Below are 27,869 nucleotides of genomic sequence, written 5' to 3'. Positions count from 1 at the left end.
CTGCAGCTCCCCCATCCTAGCAGAGCATCTGGCTGCAGCTTCCTCATCCTAGCAGAGCATCTGGCTGCAGATCCCTCATCCTAGTAGAGCATCTTCATGCAGCTCCCTGATTCTAGCAGAGCATCTGCCTGCAGCTCCCTGATCCTAGCAGAGTATATGACTGCATCTCCCTCATGCTAGCAGAGCATCTGGATGCAGCTTCCTCATCCTAGAAGAATATCTGACAGAAGACCCCCGATCCTAGCAGAACATCTGGCTGGCGATCCCTCATCATAGCAGAGCATCTGGCTGTAGATACTTCATCTTAGCACAGCAGCTGTCTGCAGCTCCCTCATCCTAGCAGAGCATCTGGCTGCAGCTCCCTCATCCTAGCAGAGCATCTGGCTCCAGCTCCCTCATCCTAGCAGAAGATCTGCCTGCAGCTCCCTCATCCTAGCAAAGCATTTGGCTGTAGCTCCCACATCCTATCAGAACATCTGGCTGCAGCTCCCTCATCCTAGCAGAGCATCTGGCTGCAGATCCCTCATTTTAGCAGAGCATCTTCCTGCAGCTCCCTGATTATAGCAGAGCATCTGCCTACAGATCCCTGATTCTAGCAAAGCATCTGTCTGCATCTCCCTCATCCTAGCAAAGCATATGAATGCAGCTCTCTCATTATACAAGAGTATCTGCCAGCAGATACCTAATCATAGTAGAACATCTGGCAGCCGATCCCTCATCCAAGCAAAGCATCTGGCTGTAGCTCTCTCATACTAGCAGATAGCCTGGCTGTAGCTCTCTCATATTAGCAGAGCAACTGGCTGCAGATGCCTCATTCTAGCAGAGCATCTGGCTGTAGCTACTTCATCTTAGCACAGCATCTCTCTGCAGCTCCCTCATCCTAGCAGAGCATCTGCCTGTAGCTTCCTCATCATAGCAGAGTGCCTGCTGCTCCCTCATCCTAGCAGAGCATCTGGCTGTAGCTCCCTCATCCTAGTAGAGCATTTGTCTGCAGTTCCCTGATCCTAGCAGAGCATCTGTCCGTAACTCCCTTATCCTAGCAGAGCATCTGCCTGCAGTTCCCTCATCCTAACAGAGGATCTGGCTGCAGCTCCCTCATCCTAGCAGAGCATCTGGCTGCAACTCCCTCATCCTAGCAGAGCATCTGGCTGCAGCTCCCTCATCCTAGCAGAGCATTTGGCTCGAGGTCCCTCATCCTAGCAGAGCATCTGGCTGCAGATCAGTCATCCTAGCAGTCGCAGAGCATCTGCCTGCAGCTCCCTCATCCTAGCAGAGCATCTGGCTTCAACTCCCTCATCCTAGCAGAGCATCTGGCTTCGGGTCCCTTATCCTAGCAGAGCATCTGGCTGCAGCTCCCTCATCCTAGCATAGCATCTGGATCCAGCTACCTCATCCTAGCAGAGCTTCTGGCTCCTGATCCCTCATCCTAGCAGAGCATCTGGCTGCAGCCCTCTCATCCTAGCAGATCATCTGACAGCAGCTCCCTCATCCTAGCAGAGCATCTGCCTGCAGCTCCCTCATCTTAGCAGAAGATCTGGCTTCAGCTCCCTCATACTAGCAGAGCATATGTCTGTAGCTCCCTCATCCTAGCAGAGCATTTGTCTGCAGTTCCCTGATCCGAGCAGAGCATCTGTCCGTAACTCCCTTTTCCTAGCAGAGCATCTGCCTGCAGTTCCCTCATCCTAGCAGAGGATCTGACTGCATCTCCGTCATCCTAGCAGAGCATTTGGCTGCAACTCCCTCATCCTAGCAGAGCAGCTGGCAGCAACTCCCTCATCCTAGCAAAGCATCTACCTGCAGCTCCCTCTTTCTAGCAAAGCATCTGCCTGCAGATCTCTTATTCTAGCAGAGCATCTGCCTGCATCTCCCTCATCTTAGCAGATCATCTGGCTGCAGCTCCCTCATCCTAGCAGAGCATTTGGCTCGAGGTTCCTCATCCTAGCAGAGCATCTGGCTGCAGCTCACTCATCCTAGCAGTCGCAGAGCATCTGACTGCAGCTCCCTCATCCTAGCAGAGCATCTGGCTACAGCTCCCTCATCCCAACAGAGTATCTGGCTCTAGGTTCCTCATCCTAGCAGAGCATCTAACTGTAGCTCCCTCATCCTAGCAGAGCATCTGGCTGCAGCTCCCTCATCCTAACAGAGCATCTGGCTGCAGCTCCCTCATCATAGCAGAGCATCTGCCTGCATCTCCCTTATCATAGCAGAGTGTCTGCAGTTCCCTCATCCTAGCCGAGCATCTGGCTGTAGCTTCCTCATCCTAGCAGAGTATATGTCTGCAGCTCCCTGATCCTTGCAGAGCATATGTCTGTAACTCCCTAATCCTAACAGAGCATCCGGCTGCAGCTCCCTCATCATAGCAGAGCATCTGCCTGCAGCTCCCTTATCATAGCGGCTCCAGGTCCCTCATCCTAGCAGAGTATCTGATTACAGCTCCCTCATCCTAGAAGAATCTTTCTCCAGGTCCCTCATCCTAGCAGAGCATATGGCTGCAGGTCCCTCTTCCTAGCAGAGCATTTGCCTGCAGCTCCCTCAACCTAGCAGAGCATCTGGCTACAGCTCCCTGATTCTAGAAGAGAATCTGGCTCCAGCTGCCTCATCCTAGCAGAGTATCTGGCTCCAGGTTCCTCATACTAGCAGAGCATCTGGCTGCAGCTCCCTCATCCTAGCAGCGCATCTGGCTGCAGCTCCCTCATCCTAGCAAAGCATCTGCCTGCAGCTCCCTTATCATAGCAGTCATAGAAGAGCATCTGGCTGCAGCTCCCTCATCCTAGCAGAGCATCTTGCTGTAGCTTCCTCATCCTAGCAGAGCATCTGTCTGCAGTTCCCTGATCCTAGCAGAGCATGTGTCTGCAGCTCCCTCATCCTAGCAGAGCATCTGCCTGCAGCTCCCTCATCATAGCAGAGTGCCTGCAGCTCCCTCATCCTAGCAGAGCATCTGCTTGTAGCTCCCTCATCCTAGCAGAGCATCTGTCTGCAGCTCCCTGATCCTAGCAAAGCATCTGTCTGCAACTCCCTTATCCTAGCAGAGCATCTGGCTCCAGCTCCCTCATCGTAGCAGAGTATCTGGCTCCAGGTTCCTCATCCTAGCAGAGCTTCTGGCTGCAGCTCCCTCATCCTAGCAGAGCATCTGCCTGCAGCTCCCTTATCCTAGCAGAGCATCTGCCTACAGCTCCCTCATCCTAGCAGAGCATCTGGCTGCAGCTCCCTCATCCTAGCAGAGTATCTGGCTCCAGGTTCCTCATCCTAGCAGAGCATCTGGCTGCAGCTCCCTCATCCTAGCAGAGTATCTGGCTCCAGGTTCCTCATCCTAGCAGAGCATCTGGCTGCAGCTCCCTCATGCTAGCAGAGTATTTGCCTGCAGCTCCCTCATCCTAGCAGAGCATCTGGCTGCAGCTCCCTCATCCTAGCAGAGTATCTGGCTCCAGGTTCCTCATCCTAGCAGAGCATCTGGCTGCAGCTCCCTCATGCTAGCAGAGCATCTGGCAGCAGCTCCCATATCCTAGCAAAGCATCTGCCTGCAGATCCCTCATTCTAGCAAAGCATCTGCCTGCAGCTCCCTTATCCTAGCAGAGCATCTGCCTACAGCTCCCTCATCCTAGCAAAGCATCTGCCTGCAGCTCCCTCATTCTAGCAAAGCATCTGCCTGCAGCTCCCTTATCCTAGCAGAGCATCTGCCTGCAGCTCCCTCATCCTAGCAGATCATCTGGCTACAGCTCCCTCATCCTAGCAGATCATCTGCCTACAGCTCCCTCATCCTAGCAAAGCATCTGCCTGCAGCTCCCTTATCCTAGCAGAGCATCTGCCTACAGCTCCCTCATCCTAGCAAAGCATCTGCCTGCAGCTCCCTCATTCTAGCAAAGCATCTGCCTGCAGCTCCCTTATCCTAGCAGAGCATCTGCCTACAGCTCCCTCATCCTAGCAAAGCATCTGCCTGCAGCTCCCTCATTCTAGCAAAGCATCTGCCTGCAGCTCCCTTATCCTAGCAGAGCATCTGCCTACAGCTCCCTCATCCTAGCAAAGCATCTGCCTGCAGCTCCCTCATTCTAGCAAAGCATCTGCCTGCAGCTCCCTTATCCTAGCAGAGCATCTGCCTGCAGCTCCCTCATCCTAGCAGATCATCTGGCTACAGCTCCCTCATCCTAGCAGAGCATTTGGCTGCAGCTCACTCATCCTACCAGTCGCGGAGCATCTGCCTGCAGCTCCCTCATCCTAGCAGAGAATCTGGCTCCAACTCCCTCATCCTAGCAGAGCATCTGGCTTTAAGTCCCTCATCCTAGCAGAGCATCTGGCTGCAGCTCCCTCATCCTAGCAGAGCTTCTGGCTGCAGTTCCCTCATCCTAGCAGAGCATCTGCCTGCAGCTCCCTCATCCTAGCTGAGGATCTGCCTGCAGCTCCCTCATCCTAGCAGAGCTTCTGGCTCCAGCTCCCTTATCCTAGCAGAGCATCTGCCTGCAGCTTCCTCATCCTAGCAGAGCATGTGTCTGCAGCTCCCTCATCCTAGCAGAGCATCTGCCTGCAGCTCCCTCATCATAGCAGAGTGCCTGCAGCTCCCTAATCCTAGCAGAGCATCTGGTTGTAGCTCCCTCATCCTAGCAGAGCATGTGTCTGCAGCTCCCTGATCCTTGCAGAGCATTTGTCTGCAGCTCCCTGATCCTAGCAAAGCATCTGTCTGCAACTCCCTTATCCTAGCAGAGCATCTGCCAGCAGATCCCTAATCCTAGCAGAGCATCTGCCTTCAGCTCCCTCATCCTAGCAGATCATCTGGTTTCAGCTCCCTCATCCTAGAAGAATCTGGCTCCAGGCCCCTCATCCTAGCAGAGCATCTGGCTGCAGCTCCCTCTTCCTAGCAGAGCATTTGCCTGCAGCTCCCTCATCCTAGCAGAGCATCTGGCTGCAGCTCCCTGATCCTAGCAGAGCATCTGGCTCCAGCTCCCTCATCCTAGCAGAGTATCTGGCTCCAGGTTCCTCATCCTAGCAGAGCATCTGGCTGCAGCTCCCTCTTCCTAGCAGAGCATCTGGCAGCAGCTCCCATATCCTAGCAAAGCATCTGCCTGCAGATCCCTCATTTTAGCAAAGCATCTTCCTGCAGCTCCCTTATCCTAGCAGAGCATCTGCCTACAGCTCCCTCATCCTAGCAAAGCATCTGCCTGCAGCTCCCTCATTCTAGCAAAGCATCTGCCTGCAGCTCCCTTATCCTAGCAGATCATCTGGCTACAGCTCTCTCATCCTAGCAGAGCATTTGGCTGCAGCTCTCTCATCCTACCAGTCGCGGAGCATCTGCCTGCAGCTCCCTCATCCTAGCAGAGAATCTGGCTCCAACTCCCTCATCCTAGCAGAGCATCTGGCTTTAAGTCCCTCATCCTAGCAGAGCATCTGGCTGCAGCTCCCTCATCCTAGCAGATCATCTGACTGCAGCTCCCTCATCCTAGCAGAGCATCTGCCTACAGCTCCCTCATCCTAGCAAAGCATCTGCCTGCAGCTCCCTCATTCTAGCAAAGCATCTGCCTGCAGCTCCCTTATCCTAGCAGAGCATCTGCCTACAGCTCCCTCATCCTAGCAAAGCATCTGCCTGCAGCTCCCTCATTCTAGCAAAGCATCTGCCTGCAGCTCCCTTATCCTAGCAGAGCATCTGCCTGCAGCTCCCTCATCCTAGCAGATCATCTGGCTACAGCTCCCTCATCCTAGCAGATCATCTGCCTACAGCTCCCTCATCCTAGCAAAGCATCTGCCTGCAGCTCCCTTATCCTAGCAGAGCATCTGCCTACAGCTCCCTCATCCTAGCAAAGCATCTGCCTGCAGCTCCCTCATTCTAGCAAAGCATTTGCCTGCAGCTCCCTTATCCTAGCATAGCATCTGCCTACAGCTCCCTCATCCTAGCAAAGCATCTGCCTGCAGCTCCCTCATTCTAGCAAAGCATCTGCCTGCAGCTCCCTTATCCTAGCAGAGCATCTGCCTACAGCTCCCTCATCCTAGCAAAGCATCTGCCTGCAGCTCCCTCATTCTAGCAAAGCATCTGCCTGCAGCTCCCTTATCCTAGCAGAGCATCTGCCTGCAGCTCCCTCATCCTAGCAGATCATCTGGCTACAGCTCCCTCATCCTAGCAGAGCATTTGGCTGCAGCTCACTCATCCTACCAGTCGCGGAGCATCTGCCTGCAGCTCCCTAATCCTAGCAGAGAATCTGGCTCCAACTCCCTCATTCTAGCAGAGCATCTGGCTTTAAGTCCCTCATCCTAGCAGAGCATCTGGCTGCAGCTCCCTCATTATAGCAGATCATCTGACTGCAGCTCCCTCATCCTAGCAGAGCATCTCGCTGCAGCTCCCTCATTCTAACAGAGCATCTGGTTGCAGCTCCCTCATCCTAGCAGAGCTTCTGGCTGCAGTTCCCTCATCCTAGCAGAGCATCTGCCTGCAGCTCCCTCATCCTAGCTGAGGATCTGCCTGCAGCTCCCTCATCCTAGCAGAGCTTCTGGCTCCAGCTCCCTTATCCTAGCAGAGCATCTGCCTGCAGCTTCCTCATCCTAGCAGAGCATGTGTCTGCAGCTCCCTCATCCTAGCAGAGCATCTGCCTGCAGCTCCCTCATCATAGCAGAGTGCCTGCAGCTCCCTAATCCTAGCAGATCATCTGGTTGTAGCTCCCTCATCCTAGCAGAGCATGTGTCTGCAGCTCCCTGATCCTAGCAGAGCATTTGTCTGCAGCTCCCTGATCCTAGCAAAGCATCTGTCTGCAACTCCCTTATCCTAGCAGAGCATCTGCCAGCAGATCCCTCATCCTAGCAGAGCATCTGCCTTCAGCTCCCTCATCCTAGCAGATCATCTGGTTTCAGCTCCCTCATCCTAGAAGAATCTGGCTCCAGGCCCCTCATCCTAGCAGAGCATCTGATTCCAGCTCCCTCATTCTAGTAGAATCTTGCTCCTGGTCCCTCATCCTAGCAGAGCATCTGGCTGCAGCTCCCTCTTCCTAGCAGAGCATTTGCCTGCAGCTCCCTCATCCTAGCAGAGCATCTGGCTGCAGCTCCCTGATCCTAGCAGAGCATCTGGCTCCAGCTCCCTCATCCTAGCAGAGTATCTGGCTCCAGGTTCCTCATCCTAGCAGAGCATCTGGCTGCAGCTCCCTCTTCCTAGCAGAGCATCTGGCAGCATCTCCCATATCCTAGCAAAGCATCTGCCTGCAGATCCCTCATTCTAGCAAAGCATCTGCCTGCAGCTCCCTTATCCTAGCAGAGCATCTGCCTACAGCTCCCTCATCCTAGCAAAGCATCTGCCTGCAGCTCCCTCATTCTAGCAAAGCATCTGCCTGCAGCTCCCTTATCCTAGCAGAGCATCTGCCTGCAGCTCACTCATCCTAGCAGATCATCTGGCTACAGCTCCCTCATCCTAGCAGAGCATTTGGCTGCAGCTCACTCATCCTACCAGTCACGGAGCATCTGCCTGCAGCTCCCTCATCCTAGCAGAGAATCTGGCTCCAACTCCCTCATCCTAGCAGAGCATCTGGCTTTAAGTCCCTCATCCTAGCAGAGCATCTGGCTGCAGCTCCCTCATCCTAGCAGATTATCTGACTGCAGCTCCCTCATCCTAGCAGAGCATCTCGCTGCAGCTCCCTCATTCTAACAGAGCATGTGGTTGCAGCTCCTTCATCCTAGCAGAGCTTCTGGCTGCAGCTCCCTCATCCTAGCAGAGCATCTGCCTGCAGCTCCCTCATCCTAGCAGAGCATCTGCCTGCAGTTCCCACATCCTAGCAGAGCATCTGCCTGCAGCTCCCTCATCGTAGCACAGCTTCTAGCTGCAGCTCCCTCATCCTAGCAGAGCATCTTCCTGCAGCTTCCTAATCCTAACAGAGCATCTGCCTGCAGCTTCCTCTTCCTAGCAGAGCATCTGGCTCCACCTCCCTCATCCTTGCAGAGCTTCTGGCTCCACCTCCCTCATCCTTGCAGAGCTTCTGGCTCCAGCTCCCTCATCCTAGCAGAGCATCTGCCTGCAGCTCCCTCATCCTAGCAGAGCATCTGCCTGCAGCTCCCTCATCCTAGCAGAGCATCTGCCTGCAGCTTCCTCATCCTAGCAGAGCATCTGGCTCCAGCTCCCTCATCCTAGCAGAGCTTCGGGCTCCAGCTCCCTCATACTAGCAGAGCTTCTGGCTGCAGCTCCCTCATCCTAGCAGAGCATCTGCCTTCAGCTCCCTCATCCTTGCAGAGCATCTGCCTGCAGCTTCCTCATCCTAGCAGAGTATCTGGCTCAAGCTCCCTCATCCTAGCAGAGCATCTGCCTGCAGCTCCCTCATCCTAGCAGAGCATCTGCCTGAAGCACCCTCATCCTAGCAGAGCATCTGCCTGCAGCTTCCTCATCCTAGCAGAACAAGTGGCTCCAGGCTCCCTCATCATAGCAGAGCATCTGGCTCCAGCTCCCTCATCCTAGCAGAGCTTCTGGCTGCAGCTCCCTCATCCTAGCAGAGCATCTGCCTGCAGCTTCCTCATCCTAGCAGAGCATCTGCCTGCAGCTTCCTCATCCTAGCAGAGCATCTGGCTCCAGCTCCCTCATCCTAGCAGAGCTTCTGGCTGCAGCTCCCTCATCCTAGCAGAGCTTCTGGCTGCAGCTCCCTCATCCTAGCAGAGCATCTGCCTGCAGCTTCCTCATCCTAGCAGAGTATCTGGCTCAAGCTCCCTCATCCTAGCAGAGCTTCAGGCTCCAGCTCCCTCATCCTAGCAGAGCATCTGGCTGTAGCTCCCTCATCCTATCTGAGGATCTGGTTGCAGCTCCCTCATCCTAGCAGAGCTTCTGGCTCCAGCTCCCTCATCCTAGCAGAGCATCTGCCTGCAGCTGCCTCATCCTAGCAGAGCTTCTGGCTCCAGCTCCCTCATCCTATCTGAGGATCTGGTTGCAGCTCCCTCATCCTAGCAGAGCTTCTGGCTCCAGCTCCCTCATCGAGCAGAGCATCTGCCTGCAGCTCCCTCATCCTAGCAGAGCTTCTGGCTCCAGCTCCCTCATCCTAGCAGAGCATCTGCCTGCAGCTCCCTCATCCTAGCAGAGCTTCTGGCTCCAGCTCCCTCATCCTATCTGAGGATCTGGTTGCAGCTCCCTCATCCTAGCAGAGCTTCTGGCTCCAGATCCCTCATCCTAGCAAAGCAGCTGCCTGCAGCTCCCTCATCCTAGCAGAGCTTCTGCCTCCAGCTCCCTCATCGTATCTGAGGATCTGGTTGTAGCTCCCTCATCCTAGCAGAGCTTCTGGCTCCTGCTCCCTCATCCTAGCAGAGCATCTGCCTGCAGCTCCCTCATCCTAGCAGAGCATCTGGCTTCAGCTCCCTCATCCTAGCAGAGCTTCTGGCTCCAGCTCCCTCATCCTAGCAGAGCTTCTGGCTGCAGCTCCCTCATCCTAGCAGAGCTTCTGGCTGCAGCTCCCTCATCCTAGCAGAGCATCTGCCTGCAGCTCCCTCATCCTAGCAGAGCTTCTGGCTCCAGCTCCCTCATCCTAGCAGAGCTTCTGGCTGCAGCTCCCTCATCCTAGCAGAGTATTTGCCTGCAGCTCCCTCAACCTAGCAGAGCATCTGGCTACAGCTCCCTGATTCTAGAAGAGAATCTGGCTCCAGCTGCCTCATCCTAGCAGAGTATCTGGCTCCAGGTTCCTCATCCTAGCAGAGCATCTGGCTGCAGCTCCCTCATCCTAGCAGCGCATCTGGCTGCAGCTCCCTCATCCTAGCAAAGCATCTGCCTGCAGCTCCCTTATCATAGCAGTCATAGAAGAGCATCTGGCTGCAGCTCCCTCATCCTAGCAGAGCATCTTGCTGTAGCTTCCTCATCCTAGCAGAGCATCTGTGTGCAGTTCTCTGATCCTAGCAGAGCATGTGTCTGCAGCTCCCTCATCCTAGCAGAGCATCTGCCTGCAGCTCCCTCATCATAGCAGAGTGCCTGCAGCTCCCTCATCCTAGCAGAGCATCTGTCTGCAGCTCCCTGATCCTAGCAAAGCATCTGTCTGCAACTCCCTTATCCTAGCAGAGCATCTGCCAGCAGATCCCTCATCGTAGCAGAGCATCTGCCTTCAGCTCCCTCATCCTAGCATATCATCTGGTTTCAGCTCCCTCATCCTAGAAGAATCTGGCTCCAGGTCCCTCATCCTAGCAGAGCATCTGATTCCAGCTCCCTCATTCTAGTAGAATCTTGCTCCTGGTCCCTCATCCTAGCAGAGCATCTGGCTGCAGCTCTCTCTTCCTAGCAGAGCATTTGCCTGCAGCTCCCTCATCCTAGCAGAGCATCTGGCTGCAGCTCCCTGATCCTAGCAGAGCATCTGGCTCCAGCTCCCTCATCCTAGCAGAGTATATGGCTCCAGGTTCCTCATCCTAGCAGAGCATCTGGCTGCAGCTCCCTCATCCTAGTAGAGCATCTGGCAGCAGCTCCCATATCCTAGCAAAGCATCTGCCTGCAGATCCCTCATTCTAGCAAAGCATCTGCCTGCAGCTCCCTTATCCTAGCAGAGCATCTGCCTACAGCTCCCTCATCCTAGCAGATCATCTGGCTACAGCTCCCTCATCCTAGCAGAGCATTTGGCTGCAGCTCACTCATCCTACCAGTCGCGGAGCATCTGCCTGCAGCTCCCTCATCCTAGCAGAGAATCTGGCTCCAACTCCCTCATCCTAGCAGAGCATCTGGCTTTAAGTCCCTCATCCTAGCAGAGCATCTGGCTTCAGCTCCCTCATCCTAGCAGATCATCTGACTGCAGCTCCCTCATCCTAGCAGAGCATCTCGCTGCAGCTCCCTCATTCTAACAGAGCATCTGGTTGCAGCTCCCTCATCCTAGCAGAGCTTCTGGCTGCAGTTCCCTCATCCTAGCAGAGCTTCTGCCTGCAGCTCCCTCATCCTAGCTGAGGATCTGCCTGCAGCTCCCTCAGCCTAGCAGAGCTTCTGGCTCCAGCTCCCTTATCCTAGCAGAGCATCTGCCTGCAGCTTCCTCATCCTAGCAGAGCATGTGTCTGCAGCTCCCTCATCCTAGCAGAGCATCTGCCTGCAGCTCCCTCATCATAGCAGAGTGCCTGCAGCTCCCTAATCCTAGCAGAGCATCTGGTTGCAGCTCCCTCATCTTAGCAGAGCATCTGTCTGCAGCTCCCTGATCCTAGCAAAGCATCTGTCTGCAACTCCCTTATCCTAGCAGAGCATCTGCCAGCAGATCCCTCATCCTAACAGAGCATCTGCCTTCAGCTCCCTCATCCTAGCAGATCATCTGGTTTCAGCTCCCTCATCCTAGAAGAATCTGGCTCCAGGTCCCTCATCCTAGCAGAGCATGATTCCAGCTCCCTCATTCTAGTAGAATCTTGCTCCTGGTCCCTCATCCTAGCAGAGCATCTGGCTGCAGCTCCCTCTTCCTAGCAGAGCATTTGCCTGCAGCTCCCTCATCCTAGCAGAGCATCTGGCTGCAGCTCCCTGATCCTAGCAGAGCATCTGGCTCCAGCTCCCTCATCGTAGCAGAGTATCTGGCTCCAGGTTCCTCATCCTAGCAGAGCTTCTGGCTGCAGCTCCCTCATCCTAGCAGAGCATCTGCCTTCAGCTCCCTCATCCTTGCAGAGCATCTGGCTGCAGCTTCCTCATCCTAGCAGAGTATCTGGCTCAAGCTCCCTCATCCTAGCAGAGCATCTGCCTGCAGCTCCCTCATCCTAGCAGAGCATCTGCCTGCAGCTCCCTCATCCTAGCAGAGCATCTGCCTGAAGCTCCCTCATCCTAGGAGAGCATCTGCCTGCAGCTTCCTCATCCTAGCAGAGTATCTGGCTCCAGGTTCCTCATCCTAGCAGAGCATCTGGCTGCAGCTCCCTCTTCCTAGCAGAGCATCTGGCAGCAGCTCCCATATCCTAGCAAAGCATCTGCCTGCAGATCCCTCATTGTAGCAAAGCATCTGCCTGCAGCTCCCTTATGCTAGCAGAGCATCTGCCTACAGCTCCCTCATCCTAGCAGAGCATCTGCCTGCAGCTCCCTCATCCTAGCAGAGCTTCTGGCTGCAGCTCCCTCATCCTAGCAGAGCATCTGCCTGCATCTCCCTCATCCTAGCAGAGCTTCTGGCTCCAGCTCCCTCATCCTAGCAGAGCATCTGCCTGCAGCTCCCTCATCCTAGCAGAGCATCTGCCTGCAGCTCCCTCATCCTAGCAGAGCATCTGCCTGCAGCTCTCTCATCCTAGCATAGCTTCTAGCTCCAGCTTCCTCATCCTATCTGAGGATCTGGTTGCAGCTCCCTCATCCTAGCAGAGCTTCTGCCTGTAGCTCCCTCATCCTAGCAGAGCATCTGGCTCCAGCTCCCTCATCCTAGCAAAGCTTCTGCCTGCAGCTCTCTCATCCTAGCAGAGCATCTGCCTGTAGATCCCTCATCCTAGCAGAGCTTCTGGCTCCAGCTCCCTCATCCTAGCAGAGCTTCTGGCTCCAGCTCCCTCATCCTAGCAGAGCTTCTGGCTCCAGCTCCCTCATCCTAGCAGAGCTTCTGGCTCCAGCTCCCTCATCCTAGCAGAGCTTCTGGCTGCAGCTCCCTCATCCTAGCAGAGCATCTGCCTGCAGCTCCCTCATCCTTGCAGAGCATCTGCCTGCAGCTTCCTCATCCTAGCAGAGTATCTGGCTCAAGCTCCCTCATCCTAGCAGAGCATCTGCCTGCAGCTCCCTCATCCTAGCAGAGCATCTGCCTGCAGCTCCCTCATCCTAGCAGAGCTTCTGGCTCCAGCTCCCTCATCCTATCTGAGGATCTGGTTGCAGCTCCCTCATCCTAGCAGAGCTTCTGGCTCCAGCTCCCTCATCCTAGCAGAGCATCTGCCTGCAGCTTCCTCATCCTAGCAGAGCATCTGCCTGTAGATCCCTCATCCTAGCAGAGCATCTGCCTCCAGCTCCCTCATCCTAGCAGAGCATCTGCCTGCAGCTCCCTCATCCTAGCAAAGCATCTGCCTACAGCTCCCTCATCCTAGCAGAGCTTCTGGCTGCAGCTCCATCATCCTAGCAGAGCTTTTGCCTGTAGATCCCCCATCCTAGCAGAGCTTCTGGTTGCAGCTCCCTCATCCTAGCAGAGCATCTGCCTGCAGCTCACTCATCCTAGCAGAGCTTCTGCCTGTAGATCCCTCATCCTAGCAGAGCTTCTGGCTGCAGCTCCCTCATCCTAGCAGAGCTTCTGGCTGCAGCTCCCTCATCCTTGCAGAGCATCTGCCTGCAGCTCCCTCATCCTAGCAGAGCATCTGCCTGCAGCTCCCTCATCCTAGCAGAGCTTCTGGCTGCAGCTCCCTCATCCTAGCAGAGCTTCTGCCTGCAGCTCCCTGATCCTAGCAGAGTATATGACTGCATCTCCCTCATGCTAGCAGAGCATCTGGATGCAGCTTCCTCATCCTAGAAGAATATCTGACAGCAGACCCCTGATCCTAGCAGAACATCTGGCTGGCGATCCCTCATCCTAGCAGAGCATCTGCCTGCAGCTCCCTCATCCTAGCAGAGCATCTGCCTGCAGCTCCCTCATCCTAGCAGAGCATCTGCCTGCAGCTCCCTCATCCTAGCAGAGCATCTGCCTGTAGATCCCTCACCCTAGCAGAGCATCTGCCTGTAGATCCCTCACCCTAGCAGAGCATCTGCCTGCAGCTTCCTCATCCTAGCAGAGATTCTGGCTCCAGCTCCCTCATCCTAGCAGAGCATCTGCCTGTAGATCCCTCATCCTAGCAGAGCTTCTGGCTGCAGCTCACTCATCCTAGCAGAGCATCTGCCTGTAGATCCCTCATCCTAGCAGATCATCTGCCTGTAGATCCCTCACCCTAGCAGAGCATCTGGCTGCAGCTCCCTCATCCTAGCAGAGCATCTGGCTGCAGCTCCCTCATCCTAGCAGAGCATCTGCCTGTAGATCCCTCATCCTAGCAGAGCATCTGCCTGTAGATCCCTCACCCTAGCAGAGCATCTGCCTGTAGATCCCTCATCCTAGCAGAGCTTCTGCCTGTAGATCCCTCATCCTAGCAGAGCATCTGCCTGTAGATCCCTCACCCTAGCAGAGCATCTGCCTGTAGATCCCTCTTCCAAGCAGAGCTTCTGCCTGTAGATCCCTCATCCTAGCAGAGCATCTGCCTGTAGATCCCTCATCCTAGCAGAGCATCTGCCTGTAGATCCCTCATCCTAGCAGAGCTTCTGGCTGTAGATCCCTCACCCTAGCAGAGCATCTGCCTGTAGATCCCTCTTCCAAGCAGAGCTTCTGCCTGTAGATCCCTCATCCTAGCAGAGCATCTGCCTGTAGATCCCTCATCCTAGCAGAGCATCTGCCTGTAGATCCCTCATCCTAGCAGAGCTTCTGGCTGTAGATCCCTCACCCTACCAGAGCATCTGCCTGTAGAACCTTCACCCTAGCAGAGCATCTGCCTGTAGATCCCTCATCCTAGCAGAGCATCTGCCTGTAGATCCCTCATCCTAGCAGAGCTTCTGGCTGTAGATCCCTCACCCTAGCAGAGCATCTGCCTGTAGATCCCTCTTCCAAGCAGAGCTTCTGCCTGTAGATCCCTCATCCTAGCAGAGCATCTGCCTGTAGATCCCTCATCCTAGCAGAGCATCTGCCTGTAGATCCCTCATCCTAGCAGAGCTTCTGGCTGTAGATCCCTCACCCTAGCAGAGCATCTGCCTGTAGATCCCTCACCCTAGCAGAGCATCTGCCTGTAGATCCCTCACCCTAGCAGAGCTTCTGCCTGTAGATCCCTCACCCTAGCAGAGCTTCTGCCTGTAGATCCCTCACCCTAGCAGAGCATCTGCCTGCAGCTTCCTCATCCTAGCAGAGCTTCTGGCTGTAGATCCCTCACCCTAGCAGAGCATCTGCCTGTAGATCCCTCACCCTAGCAGAGCTTCTGCCTGTAGATCCCTCACCCTAGCAGAGCATCTGCCTGCAGCTTCCTCATCCTAGCAGAGCATCTGCCTGTAGATCCCTCTTCCAAGCAGAGCTTCTGCCTGTAGATCCCTCATCCTAGCAGAGCATCTGCCTGTAGATCCCTCATCCTAGCAGAGCATCTGCCTGTAGATCCCTCATCCTAGCAGAGCTTCTGGCTGTAGATCCCTCACCCTAGCAGAGCATCTGCCTGTAGATCCCTCACCCTAGCAGAGCATCTGCCTGTAGATCCCTCATCCTAGCAGAGCATCTGCCTGTAGATCCCTCATCCTAGCAGAGCTTCTGGCTGTAGATCCCTCACCCTAGCAGAGCATCTGCCTGTAGATCCCTCTTCCAAGCAGAGCTTCTGCCTGTAGATCCCTCATCCTAGCAGAGCATCTGCCTGTAGATCCCTCATCCTAGCAAAGCATCTGCCTACAGCTCCCTCATCCTAGCAGAGCTTCTGGCTGCAGCTCCCTCATCCTAGCAAAGCATCTGCCTGCAGCTCCCTCATCCTAGCAAAGCATCTGCCTACAGCTCCCTCATCCTAGCAGAGCTTCTGGCTGCAGCTCCCTCATCCTAGCAGAGCTTTTGCCTGTAGATCCCCCATCCTAGCAGAGCTTCTGGTTGCAGCTCCCTCATCCTAGCAGAGCATCTGCCTGCAGCTCACTCATCCTAGCAGAGCTTCTGCCTGTAGATCCCTCATCCTAGCAGAGCTTCTGGCTGCAGCTCCCTCATCCTAGCAGAGCTTCTGGCTGCAGCTCCCTCATCCTTGCAGAGCATCTGCCTGCAGCTCCCTCATCCTAGCAGAGCATCTGCCTGCAGCTCCCTCATCCTAGCAGAGCTTCTGGCTGCAGCTCCCTCATCCTAGCAGAGCTTCTGCCTGCAGCTCCCTGATCCTAGCAGAGTATATGACTGCATCTCCCTCATGCTAGCAGAGCATCTGGATGCAGCTTCCTCATCCTAGAAGAATATCTGACAGCAGACCCCCGATCCTAGCAGAACATCTGGCTGGCGATCCCTCATCCTTGCAGAGCATCTGCCTGCAGCTCCCTCATCCTAGCAGAGCATCTGCCTGCAGCTCCCTCATCCTAGCAGAGCATCTGCCTGCAGCTCCCTCATCCTAGCAGAGCATCTGCCTGTAGATCCCTCACCCTAGCAGAGCATCTGCCTGTAGATCCCTCACCCTAGCAGAGCATCTGCCTGCAGCTTCCTCATCCTAGCAGAGCTTCTGGCTCCAGCTCCCTCATCCTAGCAGAGCATCTGCCTGTAGATCCCTCATCCTAGCAGAGCTTCTGGCTGCAGCTCACTCATCCTAGCAGAGCATCTGCCTGTAGATCCCTCATCCTAGCAGATCATCTGCCTGTAGATCCCTCACCCTAGCAGAGCATCTGGCTGCAGCTCCCTCATCCTAGCAGAGCATCTGGCTGCAGCTCCCTCATCCTAGCAGAGCATCTGCCTGTAGATCCCTCATCCTAGCAGAGCATCTGCCTGTAGATCCCTCACCCTAGCAGAGCATCTGCCTGTAGATCCCTCATCCTAGCAGAGCTTCTGCCTGTAGATCCCTCATCCTAGCAGAGCATCTGCCTGTAGATCCCTCACCCTAGCAGAGCATCTGCCTGTAGATCCCTCTTCCAAGCAGAGCTTCTGCCTGTAGATCCCTCATCCTAGCAGAGCATCTGCCTGTAGATCCCTCATCCTAGCAGAGCATCTGCCTGTAGATCCCTCATCCTAGCAGAGCTTCTGGCTGTAGATCCCTCACCCTAGCAGAGCATCTGCCTGTAGATCCCTCTTCCAAGCAGAGCTTCTGCCTGTAGATCCCTCATCCTAGCAGAGCATCTGCCTGTAGATCCCTCATCCTAGCAGAGCATCTGCCTGTAGATCCCTCATCCTAGCAGAGCTTCTGGCTGTAGATCCCTCACCCTACCAGAGCATCTGCCTGTAGAACCTTCACCCTAGCAGAGCATCTGCCTGTAGATCCCTCATCCTAGCAGAGCATCTGCCTGTAGATCCCTCATCCTAGCAGAGCTTCTGGCTGTAGAGCCCTCACCCTAGCAGAGCATCTGCCTGTAGATCCCTCTTCCAAGCAGAGCTTCTGCCTGTAGATCCCTCATCCTAGCAGAGCATCTGCCTGTAGATCCCTCATCCTAGCAGAGCATCTGCCTGTAGATCCCTCATCCTAGCAGAGCTTCTGGCTGTAGATCCCTCACCCTAGCAGAGCATCTGCCTGTAGATCCCTCACCCTAGCAGAGCATCTGCCTGTAGATCCCTCACCCTAGCAGAGCTTCTGCCTGTAGATCCCTCACCCTAGCAGAGCTTCTGCCTGTAGATCCCTCACCCTAGCAGAGCATCTGCCTGCAGCTTCCTCATCCTAGCAGAGCTTCTGGCTGTAGATCCCTCACCCTAGCAGAGCATCTGCCTGTAGATCCCTCACCCTAGCAGAGCTTCTGCCTGTAGATCCCTCACCCTAGCAGAGCATCTGCCTGCAGCTTCCTCATCCTAGCAGAGCATCTGCCTGTAGATCCCTCTTCCAAGCAGAGCTTCTGCCTGTAGATCCCTCATCCTAGCAGAGCATCTGCCTGTAGATCCCTCATCCTAGCAGAGCATCTGCCTGTAGATCCCTCATCCTAGCAGAGCTTCTGGCTGTAGATCCCTCACCCTAGCAGAGCATCTGCCTGTAGATCCCTCACCCTAGCAGAGCATCTGCCTGTAGATCCCTCATCCTAGCAGAGCATCTGCCTGTAGATCCCTCATCCTAGCAGAGCTTCTGGCTGTAGATCCCTCACCCTAGCAGAGCATCTGCCTGTAGATCCCTCTTCCAAGCAGAGCTTCTGCCTGTAGATCCCTCATCCTAGCAGAGCATCTGCCTGTAGATCCCTCATCCTAGCAAAGCATCTGCCTACAGCTCCCTCATCCTAGCAGAGCTTCTGGCTGCAGCTCCCTCATCCTAGCAAAGCATCTGCCTGCAGCTCCCTCATCCTAGCAAAGCATCTGCCTACAGCTCCCTCATCCTAGCAGAGCTTCTGGCTGCAGCTCCCTCATCCTAGCAGAGCTTTTGCCTGTAGATCCCCCATCCTAGCAGAGCTTCTGGTTGCAGCTCCCTCATCCTAGCAGAGCATCTGCCTGCAGCTCACTCATCCTAGCAGAGCTTCTGCCTGTAGATCCCTCATCCTAGCAGAGCTTCTGGCTGCAGCTCCCTCATCCTAGCAGAGCTTCTGGCTGCAGCTCCCTCATCCTTGCAGAGCATCTGCCTGCAGCTCCCTCATCCTAGCAGAGCATCTGCCTGCAGCTCCCTCATCCTAGCAGAGCTTCTGGCTGCAGCTCCCTCATCCTAGCAGAGCTTCTGCCTGCAGCTCCCTGATCCTAGCAGAGTATATGACTGCATCTCCCTCATGCTAGCAGAGCATCTGGATGCAGCTTCCTCATCCTAGAAGAATATCTGACAGCAGACCCCCGATCCTAGCAGAACATCTGGCTGGCGATCCCTCATCCTTGCAGAGCATCTGCCTGCAGCTCCCTCATCCTAGCAGAGCATCTGCCTGCAGCTCCCTCATCCTAGCAGAGCATCTGCCTGCAGCTCCCTCATCCTAGCAGAGCATCTGCCTGTAGATCCCTCACCCTAGCAGAGCATCTGCCTGTAGATCCCTCACCCTAGCAGAGCATCTGCCTGCAGCTTCCTCATCCTAGCAGAGCTTCTGGCTCCAGCTCCCTCATCCTAGCAGAGCATCTGCCTGTAGATCCCTCATCCTAGCAGAGCTTCTGGCTGCAGCTCACTCATCCTAGCAGAGCATCTGCCTGTAGATCCCTCATCCTAGCAGATCATCTGCCTGTAGATCCCTCACCCTAGCAGAGCATCTGGCTGCAGCTCCCTCATCCTAGCAGAGCATCTGGCTGCAGCTCCCTCATCCTAGCAGAGCATCTGCCTGTAGATCCCTCATCCTAGCAGAGCATCTGCCTGTAGATCCCTCACCCTAGCAGAGCATCTGCCTGTAGATCCCTCATCCTAGCAGAGCTTCTGCCTGTAGATCCCTCATCCTAGCAGAGCATCTGCCTGTAGATCCCTCACCCTAGCAGAGCATCTGCCTGTAGATCCCTCATCCTAGCAGAGCTTCTGCCTGTAGATCCCTCATCCTAGCAGAGCATCTGCCTGTAGATCCCTCATCCTAGCAGAGCTTCTGGCTGTAGATCCCTCACCCTAGCAGAGCATCTGCCTGTAGATCCCTCTTCCAAGCAGAGCTTCTGCCTGTAGATCCCTCATCCTAGCAGAGCATCTGCCTGTAGATCCCTCATCCTAGCAGAGCATCTGCCTGTAGATCCCTCATCCTAGCAGAGCTTCTGGCTGTAGATCCCTCACCCTAGCAGAGCATCTGCCTGTAGATTCCTCTTCCAAGCAGAGCTTCTCCCTGTAGATCCCTCATCCTAGCAGAGCATCTGCCTGTAGATCCCTCATCCTAGCAGAGCATCTGCCTGTAGATCCCTCATCCTAGCAGAGCTTCTGGCTGTAGATCCCTCACCCTAGCAGAGCATCTGCCTGTAGATCCTTCACCCTAGCAGAGCATCTGCCTGTAGATCCCTCATCCTAGCAGAGCATCTGCCTGTAGATCCCTCATCCTAGCAGAGCTTCTGGCTGTAGATCCCTCACCCTAGCAGAGCATCTGCCTGTAGATCCCTCTTCCAAGCAGAGCTTCTGCCTGTAGATCCCTCATCCTAGCAGAGCATCTGCCTGTAGATCCCTCATCCTAGCAGAGCATCTGCCTGTAGATCCCTCATCCTAGCAGAGCTTCTGGCTGTAGATCCCTCACCCTAGCAGAGCATCTGCCTGTAGATCCCTCACCCTAGCAGAGCATCTGCCTGTAGATCCCTCACCCTAGCAGAGCTTCTGCCTGTAGATCCCTCACCCTAGCAGAGCTTCTGCCTGTAGATCCCTCACCCTAGCAGAGCATCTGCCTGCAGCTTCCTCATCCTAGCAGAGCTTCTGGCTGTAGATCCCTCACCCTAGCAGAGCATCTGCCTGTAGATCCCTCACCCTAGCAGAGCTTCTGCCTGTAGATCCCTCACCCTAGCAGAGCATCTGCCTGCAGCTTCCTCATCCTAGCAGAGCATCTGCCTGTAGATCCCTCTTCCAAGCAGAGCTTCTGCCTGTAGATCCCTCATCCTAGCAGAGCATCTGCCTGTAGATCCCTCATCCTAGCAGAGCATCTGCCTGTAGATCCCTCACCCTAGCAGAGCATCTGCCTGTAGATCCCTCATCCTAGCAGAGCTTCTGCCTGTAGATCCCTCATCCTAGCAGAGCATCTGCCTGTAGATCCCTCACCCTAGCAGAGCATCTGCCTGTAGATCCCTCATCCTAGCAGAGCTTCTGCCTGTAGATCCCTCATCCTAGCAGAGCATCTGCCTGTAGATCCCTCATCCTAGCAGAGCTTCTGGCTGTAGATCCCTCACCCTAGCAGAGCATCTGCCTGTAGATCCCTCTTCCAAGCAGAGCTTCTGCCTGTAGATCCCTCATCCTAGCAGAGCATCTGCCTGTAGATCCCTCATCCTAGCAGAGCATCTGCCTGTAGATCCCTCATCCTAGCAGAGCTTCTGGCTGTAGATCCCTCACCCTAGCAGAGCATCTGCCTGTAGATCCCTCTTCCAAGCAGAGCTTCTGCCTGTAGATCCCTCATCCTAGCAGAGCATCTGCCTGTAGATCCCTCATCCTAGCAGAGCTTCTGGCTGTAGATCCCTCACCCTACCAGAGCATCTGCCTGTAGAACCTTCACCCTAGCAGAGCATCTGCCTGTAGATCCCTCATCCTAGCAGAGCATCTGCCTGTAGATCCCTCATCCTAGCAGAGCTTCTGGCTGTAGATCCCTCACCCTAGCAGAGCATCTGCCTGTAGATCCCTCTTCCAAGCAGAGCATCTGCCTGTAGATCCCTCATCCTAGCAGAGCATCTGCCTGTAGATCCCTCATCCTAGCAGAGCATCTGCCTGTAGATCCCTCATCCTAGCAGAGCTTCTGGCTGTAGATCCCTCACCCTAGCAGAGCATCTGCCTGTAGATCCCTCACCCTAGCAGAGCATCTGCCTGTAGATCCCTCACCCTAGCAGAGCTTCTGCCTGTAGATCCCTCACCCTAGCAGAGCTTCTGCCTGTAGATCCCTCACCCTAGCAGAGCATCTGCCTGCAGCTTCCTCATCCTAGCAGAGCTTCTGGCTGTAGATCCCTCACCCTAGCAGAGCATCTGCCTGTAGATCCCTCACCCTAGCAGAGCTTCTGCCTGTAGATCCCTCACCCTAGCAGAGCATCTGCCTGCAGCTTCCTCATCCTAGCAGAGCATCTGCCTGTAGATCCCTCTTCCAAGCAGAGCTTCTGCCTGTAGATCCCTCATCCTAGCAGAGCATCTGCCTGTAGATCCCTCATCCTAGCAGAGCATCTGCCTGTAGATCCCTCATCCTAGCAGAGCTTCTGGCTGTAGATCCCTCACCCTAGCAGAGCATCTGCCTGTAGATCCCTCACCCTAGCAGAGCATCTGCCTGTAGATCCCTCATCCTAGCAGAGCATCTGCCTGTAGATCCCTCATCCTAGCAGAGCTTCTGGCTGTAGATCCCTCACCCTAGCAGAGCATCTGCCTGTAGATCCCTCTTCCAAGCAGAGCTTCTGCCTGTAGATCCCTCATCCTAGCAGAGCATCTGCCTGTAGATCCCTCATCCTAGCAAAGCATCTGCCTACAGCTCCCTCATCCTAGCAGAGCTTCTGGCTGCAGCTCCCTCATCCTAGCAAAGCATCTGCCTGCAGCTCCCTCATCCTAGCAAAGCATCTGCCTACAGCTCCCTCATCCTAGCAGAGCTTCTGGCTGCAGCTCCCTCATCCTAGCAGAGCTTTTGCCTGTAGATCCCCCATCCTAGCAGAGCTTCTGGTTGCAGCTCCCTCATCCTAGCAGAGCATCTGCCTGCAGCTCACTCATCCTAGCAGAGCTTGTGCCTGTAGATCCCTCATCCTAGCAGAGCTTCTGGCTGCAGCTCCCTCATCCTAGCAGAGCTTCTGGCTGCAGCTCCCTCATCCTTGCAGAGCATCTGCCTGCAGCTCCCTCATCCTAGCAGAGCATCTGCCTGCAGCTCCCTCATCCTAGCAGAGCTTCTGGCTGCAGCTCCCTCATCCTAGCAGAGCTTCTGCCTGCAGCTCCCTGATCCTAGCAGAGTATATGACTGCATCTCCCTCATGCTAGCAGAGCATCTGGATGCAGCTTCCTCATCCTAGAAGAATATCTGACAGCAGACTCCCGATCCTAGCAGAACATCTGGCTGGCGATCCCTCATCCTTGCAGAGCATCTGCCTGCAGCTCCCTCATCCTAGCAGAGCATCTGCCTGCAGCTCCCTCATCCTAGCAGAGCATCTGCCTGCAGCTCCCTCATCCAAGCAGAGCATCTGCCTGTAGATCCCTCACCCTAGCAGAGCATCTGCCTGTAGATCCCTCACCCTAGCAGAGCATCTGCCTGCAGCTTCCTCATCCTAGCAGAGCTTCTGGCTCCAGCTCCCTCATCCTAGCAGAGCATCTGCCTGTAGATCCCTCATCCTAGCAGAGCTTCTGGCTGCAGCTCACTCATCCTAGCAGAGCATCTGCCTGTAGATCCCTCATCCTAGCAGATCATCTGCCTGTAGATCCCTCACCCTAGCATAGCATCTGGCTGCAGCTCCCTCATCCTAGCAGAGCATCTGGCTGCAGCTCCCTCATCCTAGCAGAGCATCTGCCTGTAGATCCCTCATCCTAGCAGAGCATCTGCCTGTAGATCCCTCACCCTAGCAGAGCATCTGCCTGTAGATCCCTCATCCTAGCAGAGCTTCTGCCTGTAGATCCCTCATCCTAGCAGAGCATCTGCCTGTAGATCCCTCACCCTAGCAGAGCATCTGCCTGTAGATCCCTCATCCTAGCAGAGCTTCTGCCTGTAGATCCCTCATCCTAGCAGAGCATCTGCCTGTAGATCCCTCATCCTAGCAGAGCTTCTGGCTGTAGATCCCTCACCCTAGCAGAGCATCTGCCTGTAGATCCCTCTTCCAAGCAGAGCTTCTGCCTGTAGATCCCTCATCCTAGCAGAGCATCTGCCTGTAGATCCCTCATCCTAGCAGAGCATCTGCCTGTAGATCCCTCATCCTAGCAGAGCTTCTGGCTGTAGATCCCTCACCCTAGCAGAGCATCTGCCTGTAGATTCCTCTTCCAAGCAGAGCTTCTCCCTGTAGATCCCTCATCCTAGCAGAGCATCTGCCTGTAGATCCCTCATCCTAGCAGAGCATCTGCCTGTAGATCCCTCATCCTAGCAGAGCTTCTGGCTGTAGATCCCTCACCCTAGCAGAGCATCTGCCTGTAGATCCTTCACCCTAGCAGAGCATCTGCCTGTAGATCCCTCATCCTAGCAGAGCATCTGCCTGTAGATCCCTCATCCTAGCAGAGCTTCTGGCTGTAGATCCCTCACCCTAGCAGAGCATCTGCCTGTAGATCCCTCTTCCAAGCAGAGCTTCTGCCTGTAGATCCCTCATCCTAGCAGAGCATCTGCCTGTAGATCCCTCATCCTAGCAGAGCATCTGCCTGTAGATCCCTCATCCTAGCAGAGCTTCTGGCTGTAGATCCCTCACCCTAGCAGAGCATCTGCCTGTAGATCCCTCACCCTAGCAGAGCATCTGCCTGTAGATCCCTCACCCTAGCAGAGCTTCTGCCTGTAGATCCCTCACCCTAGCAGAGCTTCTGCCTGTAGATCCCTCACCCTAGCAGAGCATCTGCCTGCAGCTTCCTCATCCTAGCAGAGCTTCTGGCTGTAGATCCCTCACCCTAGCAGAGCATCTGCCTGTAGATCCCTCACCCTAGCAGAGCTTCTGCCTGTAGATCCCTCACCCTAGCAGAGCATCTGCCTGCAGCTTCCTCATCCTAGCAGAGCATCTGCCTGTAGATCCCTCTTCCAAGCAGAGCTTCTGCCTGTAGATCCCTCATCCTAGCAGAGCATCTGCCTGTAGATCCCTCATCCTAGCAGAGCATCTGCCTGTAGATCCCTCACCCTAGCAGAGCATCTGCCTGTAGATCCCTCACCCTAGCAGAGCATCTGCCTGTAGATCCCTCACCCTAGCAGAGCATCTGCCTGTAGATCCCTCACCCTAGCAGAGCATCTGCCTGTAGACCCCTGCGCCTCCAGTGCGCACCAGCCTGGGATCTCTCATCCACCAGCGCACAGACTCATCCTCCTCCTCTCCTCCAGGCTGTCAGTGCAATGAATGAACCCAGCCTGTACAACGAGCTGCACATATCGTCCCCTGTCACTCCCCAAGGAGGGTCTGAGCCTTGTAACCCCGCCTGGGTATCACCAACCCAGACCTGCCCCTTTCTCCTCCTCTCCTAGTTGCTCCATCCCGGGACTCCGGCAGCTGAGCTGACAGTCTGCGCCCGACCCAGGCAGAAGGCACTGCTACAGGACTGTGCCATGCTGCGCTCAGTGCCGGCTGCTGTCACCATCTACAGGTTGCTGTGCTGATGCCACCTGCAGTGCCCTCCTAAGGAAGGATCCTATACCAGGAGCACCATACTCAGCTGTCTGCCAGCTTCACCCATCTGGACACTAGAGCTGGCACATAACTCTCCCCTGTCCTGATCTGCTCCTGGATATTACTAAAGAGGAGACAGTGAAGGAAGTAGGCTGCAAATAGCTGGGGCACTCCAGATCTTCTTGGATATTGAGCTTTGCCCTCTGAGGACCTACAACAACCTGCTTTATATTTTGTATTTCTGCACACTTATATTGGGAACCCCCTCAGCTTCTCAGGATGACCCCTGAATACTTCTTGAGGTCCTTGTTGATGATGATTTTAGCAGTTTTTTCTGCTAATGCTAGCAACTGGCTGTAAGTGATGTATTCTATATTCTTCTCTTCCTGTAAGATGTTATCATAAGGCAACTGTATGGATTATATAAGAGGTCCAGGTAGCAGCCTCTCACCTGCTGGGTCTTTGCTCAGAGGAGATTGGGTACTCTGGGTCCTGATCATTTACTACCATGTATCATCAACTTCTGCAGAATCACTTGGCTGAAGAGCTTGCAATCGAGTCCCCCTTTGAGGATTAATGAGATCAGATATTATAACTGGCAGCGTTAGATACAGTAGGTATAATTGAGTGGTAGAGCATTACTGCAGCACTTTCTTGGTAGCAGAGCTTGCAATCAACCCTGCTTTGGGTTCAGAAATAAGGCAATTTTTAATACAAACTCAGCTGTTGATTACAACTTGCTGATCTGAAGAGCTAACAATCAACTTAGATTTCTGCCGCTGTCTGACATCTTTCCTATGCAATTAATTTGATAGCATCAAAGTAAATAGTATCCAGATCCCTGACTATTTCAGGGCAGCAGAGCTAGCAATCAGTTCATAGATATGTCATTGGGTCATAGTGCTGCATCGGATCAGCATGTGTGGCACAACCTAGGCTGCAGAGCTAGCAATCAATTTATTTCTTATTATTAGCAATTGCGCCTCAAGTTAGAGGTTTTTACAGATCATGCTAACCAGAAGAACTTACAATTAATCCGGAAATGGATACACAGTCCCTAAAACAGGCATATGCTTAGTTTTTTTCCATTTTACGCATTAGACTGAAGAGCTCGCAATCTACTTACTCTCATGTGCAAGTATCTGATGAATGCATTGTGGATGGCATTGATGAGCTCTGAGTCAGTAGCTGCCTGTTTTGACAGTAGCCTGGTCCTTGCTGGTGGCACTGCTGCTTCTCCTGGCATTCTTTTAGTTGCAGGGTGGTGGTAATCTCCATTTGGTTGTCCTAAAAGTGCCCCATATCCCAATTTTCTATACATATTAGATTGATATTACACTGAGCTTTCCTCACCCCTCTGTCCCACCCAGCACTACAACAGGTGCCTTATCAGCAAGTCCATGCTAATAACATCCTACATGGATCTGGGGGCCAAAAAGGACAAGTTCTATAAGCCATGATTGGGAAAGGATAGATACAATTGATTCTGCATAAACTTACAATATTATTGCAGATTTCTTCCAAGTACAAAAAGCAACCAGTAAGTGTAGGAAGTAATGGAGTTTGGAGAATTAGCAATGGGAAAGGGAAAATATGAAGGAGTGTGTGCTAATAGCAATAAGCAATAGCAGATTAGATGATAGATATAGATAGCTAGATAGATAGAAACAGTAGATAGATAGTGAGATAGATAGATGATAGATAATAGATAGCTAATAGAGAGATAGATAGATAGATAGATAGATAGATAATAGATAGATAGATAGATAATAGATAGATAACAGAGAGATAGATGATTGATAGATAGATAGATGATATATAGATAATAGATAGATTATATATACTATATGATGGATAGATAACAGATAGACAGATAGATATGAGATAGATAGATAGATAGATATGGGATAGATATATGATAGATAGATAGATAATAGATATGGGATAGATATATGATAGATAGATAATAGATAGATAGATATTAGAGGTAATATGGATTTGTCAGTAGATGTAACAGCTCTGAGTTGGTCACATGCACAGTAGTATAGCAGACTTTGCCACTGGCACCACTCCTGGTCATCCTGGTTTTGCATAGGACTGCAAGTCATCAAAATTATGCATTATGAAACCATAAATCTTTGTTACTCCATGAAGTCTTTTGGTTGTGTTTGCAGACTTTTTGGCAAGGATTCTATAGGGAGGATACTATGATGCATATTAATTGTGGATATCAACTACTTCCTTAAATTAGGGAGAGAAATCTGCCTCTGAATCCACCTTGAAATCTGCATAGAATTTACATTGTGCACAATGTCTGATGGGGTGGATTTGTAGCAACCATTTCAATGAAAATCCCTTCTTCCCATGTACTTAGGGCTGTTGATTCTGCAGCACCTGGATGGATTTATTGCTTGCAAGTCTTCTTCAGATGAATGGGACAATCACAGACATTTTTTTGAAGCCCCCCCCCTCCTTCAGTTTAATAGTGACAAGGGTTGAATTAGGGTTAGATATATGTGGAGCTGATGGGCATAGTGCACATAGGGGTAAGCTAATAGAACTGGTAATCAAGTCTGCAGAGTAAAGAAGTTAAAGGGGTTTCCAGTAGATTTTTGAATATTAAAAATGTACCCATGGGAATATTAAAACAATCAATTAAAACTAATTATAAGGTATAAGTTCTTTTTTTCTGGGAGGGGGACACTTTTTTAACTTAAAAAAGTACTGGACAACTTCTTTGATTGATTTCATCACTCTTTAGGCTCCAGTATTAATGATCACCATTTCTACAAGATGAGAACTGGGACAACCAGCTCCTCATATCTCACCTCCCTATACCAAGGAGAGCTGAGACCACTCTGGTTACAATGGCTTTACTGTTACTCAATGAGTGACAAATGACAATCTCAGCTCTGCTAGATATATGCACAGACTACTTGCATGGCCACTGTTGCATACTTGTATAGAAGCTCTGTAAGTTTTCCTGGTGCTATTTCAGGACATTCCTGCATAGTAGCTGCTCCTTGGTTTTATTCTTGCAGACTAGATTTGTAACTCCATTCAGGTCTTTTTTTTTTTTTTTTTTGCAAAGTAAATGCCCAGTAATGACTGAGAGACACATTATCAGGTTAATCCAGATGGGAAAAAGTGAAATCTCTGGTTATTAAGTTGAGTATGAAGAGTGACATGGAAGTAGCTGCTGTCATCATAGATGAGGGAAACAGTGCAGGATCATTGTATGCAATAATTCAGCACCAAATTGTGGTTTGTGGCTCAAGGTAAAGTCTCCGAAATGATCTGGAGCCAAAGGCAAAAGGTAAAGTACATGACCCCTAGTGGTAACAATGGGGAGATGTCCACTAGCCAGGATTTTTTTTTTTCACAGATAAAGCATTAAAATGTCTTTTTTTTCCCAGTAATATCACATATTAGTGAGAATCATGAGTTCTGGAATAACCTGTTAGTTAAACTCTTGCTTGGATTTTTAGTTTCACCCAATGGGATCTTCCTATGGAAGGTTTTGAGACT

The 27,869-nt window shown here is 53.1% G+C and overlaps 1 protein-coding gene across 2 annotated transcripts in view; it reads left to right on the top strand.

The window, feature by feature from the left end:
• WNT4 (Wnt family member 4) overlaps window positions 1–27,869 on the top strand; it is a 175,491-nt gene that overhangs the window by 39,200 nt on the left and 108,422 nt on the right. Inside the window, exon 1 of one of the 2 annotated variants that reach the window (XM_073585503.1) lies at window positions 24,232–24,697. The exons of the other annotated variant lie outside the window; for it this stretch is intronic. Coding sequence (XP_073441604.1) covers window positions 24,621–24,697 — 77 coding nt within the window. The 5' untranslated portion in view covers window positions 24,232–24,620. Of the gene's footprint in view, window positions 1–24,231; window positions 24,698–27,869 lie in introns of those variants that run through there. 2 annotated transcript variants of the gene reach the window in all.

Source organism: Dendrobates tinctorius, unplaced genomic scaffold (assembly GCF_039654945.1).
Source record: "Dendrobates tinctorius isolate UK_male_01 unplaced genomic scaffold, ASM3965494v1 ptg000086l, whole genome shotgun sequence".
NCBI lineage: Eukaryota > Metazoa > Chordata > Amphibia > Anura > Dendrobatidae > Dendrobates > Dendrobates tinctorius.
Note: the sequence above shows the minus strand (reverse complement) of the source record. Positions and strands in the feature narration are given on the sequence as shown.